At 44.5% G+C, this 9,038-nt stretch overlaps 1 protein-coding gene across 1 annotated transcript; it reads right to left on the bottom strand.

Annotated features, from left to right (window-relative positions):
- Positions 1-8,433: 8,433 nt before the first annotated feature.
- PHALS_01824 (uncharacterized protein) lies at positions 8,434-8,656 on the bottom strand (the record flags this gene model as incomplete). Its single annotated transcript, XM_024716289.1, has 2 exons — positions 8,434-8,538; positions 8,600-8,656. The coding sequence occupies 2 exons, from the start codon at positions 8,654-8,656 to the stop codon at positions 8,434-8,436; spliced, it is 162 nt and encodes a 53-aa protein (XP_024581903.1).
- Between the last annotated feature and the right edge of the window lie 382 nt (positions 8,657-9,038).

The raw sequence follows: 9,038 nt of genomic DNA, 5'->3' as shown, positions 1-9,038 counted from the left end.
CCGCTCAGCGAATCCCGCTGCAGAAGTGAAGGACGCGATCACTCGATCGTTGGGCGTCACCGCGTGCAGAAGATGAAGAAGGGCTCTGCCCGCGGGCGTTTTCGGAACCAACGAGGCTGGGTGTCTTCTGTATATCCGATACAGGTCACATTGAGCAGAGAATTTGTGAAGGTCCTAGCTCGTTCTAGGCGACAGTTGAATGTGAGCTGTGGGTGTTCACATTCTTGATGGGGAAGAGTGCAACGGGGTTTTACTTGCCCTGGTGTGAAGGGTGTGGCTCACACATGATGGTGTGGCTACACTTAAACAAAAGTCAGTATTTGGCTGGAACAGCCAGTAGTTATATATTTAATGAGGTCTTACTGTACAGATAAGAAAACCTATAGATTTGGATGTCGGCGGCTTTGCAGAGAATAAAACCGAGAAATACAGTTTACATTCTACACAGAAGAGTTAGTTAGCCTCGGGCTAAGGTTGTACTTAGTTTTTGGAGTATGTGGATCCGCTTCACTTGTACTGTTTCTAAGTATAGAAGGAAGGTCACCGACCTTAACTAAGCTTCCTCTAAGCGAAAAAGCTACGGCAGCCCCGCTGCAATTCGTTTCGTACGTTGCATGCGAAACACGAGTTCATGATTATAAAAATGTTTAAATGAACTGCTAGCATGGCACGTGATAATGAAATGATACGAGAAGTCTGAAAAGGTATTTGTCTTTGTATGAAACGAAAAAACTAAATCAGTTGTATTATCAGTCTTCCAGGGCTTCACGAGTTAGAGTTGTGCGTCTCTTCAGCTTGAGTCACCCCGACGGCTTTTAAGAAATCACCGATCAAGGACTTAGCGCGGATAAAATAGACTCTGGATTTGTGATACATCCAATCTATGAGCGTAGGGTTGCGGGAGATATAGGAGAACCATTCAAGCTCTGCAGCATATACCAAATGTCACTCATGTTTATTTATGAAAAGAAGCATGAACTTCACGTCAAAACAACCTCTTAAGACACATTTTTACAGATGAACGTTTTTCTACGAAAAGGGTAACATTCGTTTATCCACCAAAATCTTGCCAAAGAACTGCAGTCATGAACCACTCAAACCCAGTTCGTACTGTTGGACGTCTCACGGAATCTCTAGGCCAACGTCTGCTCCAAAGCAGCAAACGCAATTTTAAATCGGCGGGGGGCCTCGCGTCAATCGATCTGATTGTATAGCTACGTGAGCGTATCTAAAAGGTGGTCAATGTCTGAAGGATCGATGTCTTATTGAATCCAATCTTGGAAGCGTCGTCGCTCGCCAGCTATAATTGATAAGCAAAGTAAAGCATACTTCCATGGATAAAGAATCGCCGCAGGAGAGATAACCGGTATCATGTAAAGTAGAAGTGGTGCATTCACTCGTTTGGACGTATGAGATTAGAAGTTTCATTCCGACGCGATGCTCTGGCGTCATTGACGTCTTTGTTTGGCACACTCACTGCATTTGGCTTGCCACATTCACAAAATGTTGTCACAGCGCAAACTGCTCTAACCAGCGAATAGGACCCGGTCATGCCCTTAGCCCAAAATTAGATCGGTTGCTAAATCAGCAAGAGCTTATATTTATAAGCACGATTGATGTCAACACGACTAATGGTGAGGGTGAAAGTCCGCCACGAAAAGGATGTCGTCCATTGTACTGCGCTAGATCAGATAGTAAGCAACGTTTTCATCTGAAATATGATCCGTTTACTTGCTAGAAAAGCCATATACAAGGTGCGATGTAGTCGTTAGCGACATTTTTGAGAGTCGCTATGAGTTATATTTTTCGCACCTAAGCAAAGATGAGTGGGTTCATTATCGGTCACATTAACTCGAAAAATGACAATCTTGCAGTATGGTTGCAATTACCCGATGTCGCCGAAAATGCGCAGCCTCTTACAGCGTGATTGCTACTTGGTATCGAGCATTGTCGACGAGCGAATTGACGTTTTAACGCAAGTTGTAACGTTCATAACAGGCTTGAATGATGGTCCACCCCGGAATCAACTGTTCCGTGGGTATATTAAGATGCTGGACGATGCCATCAACCGTGCGATGCAAGAAGAGTTCAGCATCAGCAAGCCAAGTTCATTGACTTCATACCAAGGCAAGCGCGTCAGTCGACCGGTACATGTGATAGTTAAGAGCTAATGGACATCTCGTACATTTTCACGCCTGGAAATGAGCGTCCTCGCAACGATGGAAAGTGTTTCCGCTGTGGGAAGCCGGGTCATATTGCTTGAAACGGCAGCGTGTCTTTGCCGAGTCGGCAGACACAGGGTGCTCGTTCGGATAACCGCGACCGCTATAATGGTCCTCACTTTAAACGCTCTCAAGAGTAAAAAACGAGAGCGACCAGTATCCTGCTGGGCATGAGAATAGTATTGAGGATGCTGTGAATACAAAGAACATTGGCCCCAACGTGCATGATGCACATGCCATTTTCCCTATGAGTGATGGAAATGTCAGGCAACGTGCGATTTTGATTGTCCAAACGTCTTTGTAGATGATTTTGAGAGACCACTACGAGCTTTGATTGAAATTAGTTCGTGGAACAACTGGAACAACTTTGTTTGAGCGCAAGTTGTGACTGTGCATGGTGTGAGCCTGCCCAATGTGAAAGAATTCGTTTAGCGAATGGCTCTAGAATGACGATTTCAGAGCAAGTCATTTACTTGGCAATGAAATACTCGATCTCGATAATAAGTTCGATATCATCCTAGGTATGCCATGGTTGAAACGTTATCAGCCTTGCTTCGACTGGTGAATATGAAGATCGTCGTCATCAAGTCGTGCAGTGCTAGCTCAAGCTGCATGACGACGAACGAAATGGTATGGGCATATGCATCGGTTGAAAAAGTAAAAGATGTCTCAAGTGATATTGTGGTTTGCGATGGCCCATGTTCACAGGACAGCCCCAAGAAGCTGAATGTAAAGGCACCGACTGCAGGTGGAGCAGCCAGGCGCCAGAAAAGACTGTCTCCTTTGCTATCGGCATGGAAGTCATGGTCGATGGTAGTATGAAATATAGTGGGATCAGAGGCATAGACCCATCCCGAGAGAAGAATGAGAAGACCACCAAGAAGAATTTTTCGTCAAGTATTTTGCGCGCCCCTGATCAAAGTATAAGTCGTATTGATGAAGGAAGTGTTCAAGAGCAAGACACTTCAAGAGAGTTTATAGATGTTGTAGGCTACAACGAAGAAGGTGACGTCGATATTATTCGTCGCGTGAAAATTGAAAATCCTCCAGGTTAATTGTTTTCTTCGCCGTTGATGAGCAAGAAGACGCTTAAGCGTAGCCTAACGAAAGGCGAAAGTTCGCAAATATGCACGATTGTCGAAGAGACTACATCAATACTGCAAAAGAATTTGATGAGAAGACACCGAGGAAAAAATTTGATGCGCAGTCGTAGGATGCTCTATGCTCAAACCCTCGTGTATGAACTTGTCAGGGAATATGCTGATATATTCTCAGACTAGGTGCCGGACGAATTGGCATCTGACAGAGGCATTCATCATGACGTTGACATACTTCCTGGTACAAAGTATATATCACACGGCAGTGGCCGTTCCAAAAGAACAAGCATTGCAATTTACAACTTCTTTGCGCAGCGACAAAAGGCTGGTCATGTGGATAAGAGTAAGTCTCCGCATTGTAGTCCAACCTTCTGTGTGAGAAGCCACAAGTGGCTGGTGCATTGTTTATCTTTTCAATAAAATAAGCGACGCGATCATACCTGCCCAGACTCCGGTTCCACGCAAGGATAAGATTCTTGATAGAGTGGATGGCAGTATGGAATCGATCTGAATTTTTTTTGTATCAGACACGAATGCTCGAGAAATATACACCACTAATTGCAGTCAGTACCCCAGTGGTATGCTGTGAAAATGGTTAGTGATGCCACAAGGTTTGAAGAACGCCCCCGCGACTTTCAACAGAATGGTCATGAATCTTCTTCGTCCATTGAAAGAATTTGCACCGAGTAACTTTGACAATATATTCTTTCATAGTAAGAAAACGGATGAGAAGTGTGATGTCGATTTTTCTCTTGAACATCTTCGTCAGATCTTTCAAATTATGCAAGAGAATAACTCCTACGCTAGTCTGAAAAAGAGCGTTTTCTTTGCACCAGAGATCGGCAATCTTGGCTGCTTTGAGGGTAAGAATGGCGTTCATGTAGATCCGGAGAAAGTCAAAGCTATCAAAAATTGACCTGTGTCAAACAATGGGAAACAGCTGAGAGAATGGTTGGACTTGGTCAAATATTTGCACAGATACACGCGCAACTATGCAGCGTTGGCGCAACCCCTATCGACTCTTAAAGAAGAACGCTGAGTGGGAATGGTTTAACAATCACCAGGCGGTATTTGCCGAAGTACAGAAGAGCTTGAGAGATGCTCCTGTCACGATAAGCCCTTTCATGTGGTCTGTGATGCAAGTGATTATGCCATCGGTTGTGCGTTGATGCAGCTCGATGATGAGGGTCGAATGCGAGTTGTTTCGTGTCAGTTGCGACAACTCCGGCCCGCAGAACGAAGCTATCCAGTTTCAATCGAAGAGCTTCTAACAATGAAGTATGCTTTGGTTAAGCTCCGTGTTCTTGCTTGGAGACGAGCGCTCGCAATCTATACAGATCATACCCCACTGCGTACGGCAGTAAAGACTCCTCATTTATCGCAAATTATCGCTCGATGGTCTTTCTTCTTTGCGGAGTGCAATTTTGTTGTACACTGTACGCCAGGCAGGACGAACATCTTAGCCGATGCGTTGTCAAGACGTCCGGACTATGATTCAAAGTCCAAGATCGAAAATATGCACGAGTCATGAAGATATTCAGGTGATCAGAGTGCAAGCAAAGACTACAGTGCGCGAAGAAATTGTCGAAGGGCACAAGTCTGGCGAGACATGTCAGGACTTGTTGAGGTTTTTCAGTAACCCTTCCGACAAAGCACTGCAAGGTCGTTCGTCTCGCACAAGATCGCGTGTTCACCGTTTTGGGGTACACAACGGATTGTTGTACTATGTGGCTGAACATGGGGATATGGCAAGAGTTGTTGTTCCAGATGACGAAGGTTTGCGTTAACGCCTCTTATATGAGCACCATGACAGCCCTTCGAATGGCCGTTCCGGACGTTAGAAAACGTTTCTTAGTCTGTCTCAGGATTACGATTGGCCACACTAGTATAAGTTGGTGCGCAAGTATGTGAAAAAATGTGAGATTTATGCAAGAGAGTGAAAACATCGGGTTCCACTCAGGCCCCACTTCAGTCGTTGGTAGTGCCAACTGACAGCTGGGTTCTGTGAGTAGAGACTTCATATTCGGACTTCCACGTGACACACATCTTGTGTTAGTGGGCCGATTAAGCAAGATGGTTCATCTTGCGCCTGTTCTGGACAAGATCTCTGCCGAGAAGACAGCTAAAGTCTTTGTCGACGGTGTTTTCCGTCAGCATGGCCTTCCTGTTGAGATCGTGGCTGACCGTGACACCCGTTATACGTCGAAATTTTAGCGTGCACTGTCAGGACAATTGGGCACCATCTTGTGCATATCAACAGCAACACACCCTGAAACGGACGGTCAAACAGAACGTTTGAATCGAGTCTTGGAGAACATACTGCGTAGTTACGCTACGTCGTTTAAGAAATGGAGTGAATTTCTCCCTCTTGCAGAGTTTGCGTTGAACAACTCCACGCATGTTTTGACGGGTCATTCGCCATTTTATGTGAACTATTGTGTTCATCCTATAGTACCTGACGGGTCATTCGCCATTTTGTGTGAACTATTGTGTTCATTTTATAGTACCTGTCCTATAGTACCTTTATCATAAGTTGGAGAGGAGCGATAGCTATAGACCCGCAGTCAGATCTAAATACTGTCACAGAGTTTTAAGCGAATTTTGACTCAATGTGACCTCTAGACGGCATGACAAGTCGCGACGAACAGCACGTCGATGATTTTATTGTGAAGAGACAAGCCGTTGTTCTGTCAGTTCGAGACGCAATTGCGAAAGCTCAGGATCTGCAAAAAAGAACAAGCAGAGAAGAGCAGAAGGAAGAACAAGAATGTATGTAAGGCCAATGATCTTGTACTACTTAACGCTACAAATCTGCCTGACCATGCAGTATCCAACTTGGAAAGCAGGAAGCTTTTACCAATATGTATTGGACCGTTCAAGGTGGTGAAAGCAATGGTGGTGTGTGTGCATTAGCCATCCCTACATGCAGTCCTACATTTTATGTGGGAAGGCTAAATCCATGGATCTGCCGATCCTACTCCTCCATTGGTAGATGATCGAGCTGATCATGAAGTTTCTCCATTTGTCCACGAAGAGTAACCAACTCTTCACCCTGGAGATTCTTCTCGGCGTACAAGCGTTGAACACATCGAAGGATTGCTCCTTCACTGGTTCCAACGAAGGCGAAAATGGTACTCGCTACGCAGTATCTCGAGAACAGAGCTTGCTTCTTCAACAGAGAACAACTGGTGTTTATGAGCCTTCTTACATGAATTCGTGTCCTTGTGGAATCAAACAAAATCATCATGTACCTGTTGAATTCGTAGTTCAAACCGGGACTCCAAAGCCGAGCATTGGTCGGAACCATTAGTCAGAGCGTCGAATTTCAAGTTCTGCTCTGCAATTAGGCTACAAAGGCTTTCGCAGCAATCTTAAAGCGTCGAGCAGCGCTGCTGCAAGCCTCAATTTGCCCATGAGCGCTCTTCCACCTCCAGAGTCGCTCAATCGTTTCACGTTCAACTCACCTCTGCTGTTAGACTCTCGTGGAGAGCATCGTTGGGTGGCTGAGACGATTGTCGATAACGAGGGTCGATCGACTCGTCATCATGGAAAGAAGTAGTTGAAGTATCAAGGCTTTTATCCATCGGACTCGGACACGTGGGAACCTCGACAAGCCTTAGAGTATGATGCCCCCGACGTGATCCGCAGCTACGAGAGTCACCAATATTTTTGCTAGTGACAACACTACGGCGCCCAGAGATTGGATGTGCTCGGTCGCGAGTGGGGGTCCTGTCGGCGCCGACACGGCGAAGCAGACGCTCCATCTTGTTCTCGATCTCAAGGCAAATAACTGCTTACCAAAAGACAAGCTTAGCTACGATGAGCTGGGTCGGATCATAATGATTGTTGATCCAACGCCAACGAAAGAAACTTTCTATGTAAAGCCTCCTGTCTCTATTTCGGTTGAGAACGTAGGATACGCCAAAGAGTTCTGGCGTTTAGGAGTAGAACATTCTTTCATGTTGGCTTGTTCACTGGATCGCTTCATTGTTGATTGAAAAGTGATCTGTTCCAAAAAGGTCTGCAAAAATATCAAGGTACTTTCGACTTTAAGGAGGGGATGATGTACTTATCCTTTACGAGAAAATACCCTCTGCATGCATTGTGGGAGTTGATAAGAGAAGATTACAGTATGTCTCATTTATGGAGTCGCAAACATTCTGTGTGATAAAAAATGCTGGTTCTTACTTGGGGATCTGTACTGGTGACGAGACTAATGTGTCTTTGTCTTTCGAAGTGGGTGGTGTAAGCCAGTCTCTACTTTCCACGAAAGTTGAAGTTCAAGCTTTCGAAGTTCAAGGTCCGTACATTCAAGATCTTGTATCAGTTGCATATCTCAGTTCACCCTTGACTTATAACCAGGAGCCCAAGGTTTGAACAGTAAAACCTCTAGTAGCCCTTGGGGTGTTTTGCATATAGCTAGGAACCATAACTCATTTTAATACAGTTGCAAATTTTCTTGAAGGGCTTAAGTAGTTCTTTTTCTCTCCAAGTCGGGGCTGTCCTTCTCCCTCCACGTCGTAAATCGCTTCATCGTTCGCACAAGCGTGTGTGTTGTGTTTGAGGGACTGTTTGTGAACTGCGCCCTCTTACAGTGGATATGGAAACAATTAGCGAGTTCATCAAAAAGAGTCAAGGTTTCATATGTTCCTCGTCTGATCGCTGATGTGTTATACTGAAAAGAGAAATACACTGATTAGAGTTGACCTTTGATTTTTTAAGGTATTTTGCGGGTGATCGTGTCCTACTGTCCATACAGTACCTTTATTAGTCACTAAAATCCAAACAAGTTATTTTTACGATCTATTTGGTGACTTGAGGCATAAAATTTACATCGGTGGTGACTATAATTTTAATTACCAACGAAGCTAAGCTTGCATCCCATATTTTACGCAAGATACTCGAAGTCAACGAAAAACTGTTTGATAATTTCATTAAGATGCTGACGAATCCGATTCACGTGTCAGCCTTGACAAAGCGCTGAGGCTACCCATCAACACCTTTCTTCCAGTGAGCCGCGAAGTTCTGCTAGGTTGGCGTCAGCATGCCAGGACCGAAACCCCTTCTTCAATGATAAATAATTGTTCAATCAATTGGACACAAATATAACATGGTCAAGCCGCGCTCGAAAAAGCATTAAGTTGTGCCTCCGTGTTGCCATCATAATCCTTTGCATAAATTAACTTCTCTTCAATAGCTAGAAATATCGATCGCTCCGACTGAAAGCGCCATGAAGCCGAGAAGTCCATTTCTTTCATAGTGGGCTTTCGCTATCATCACCGTCGTAGAGCGGTTAACAGCATCGACAATCACGATGATCACATGATGGAGAGCCATAGTGCGAAGACGAAGCGTCGAGGTGTTACGTGCGTGCATTGACTTGCACTCCGACGATTAAGATGCACGGAGTCAGTTACAATACATTGACCAAAAAGCGCTTTGTAACGGGGTTACACGAGCCTTAATAAAAGGGGTGTGTGTCACACGAGATGTGCATAATGTGACCACACACCCAAACAAGAATACGGTACGGGGCTAGGTAGCCAGTAGTTATGCATGTATTTAGATTTTACTATATATATTTAATATATTTAGGAAAATCTCAACGTTTAACATTAGGATAAAAATACAAATAAAAATCAGTTTAAAATTTAAAACGAAGAGTCGATTAACCCTGGGAAGGCAATAATCACTCTTGGAGTAAGCAGATTGCGATCCT

The sequence above is a fragment of the Plasmopara halstedii genome (genome assembly GCF_900000015.1).
Source record: "Plasmopara halstedii genome assembly, contig: Scaffold_1594, whole genome shotgun sequence".
Classification (NCBI taxonomy): Eukaryota; Oomycota; class Peronosporomycetes; order Peronosporales; family Peronosporaceae; genus Plasmopara; species Plasmopara halstedii.
The sequence above is the reverse complement of the archived record's forward strand: the minus strand, read 5'-3'. Positions and strand labels throughout refer to the sequence as shown.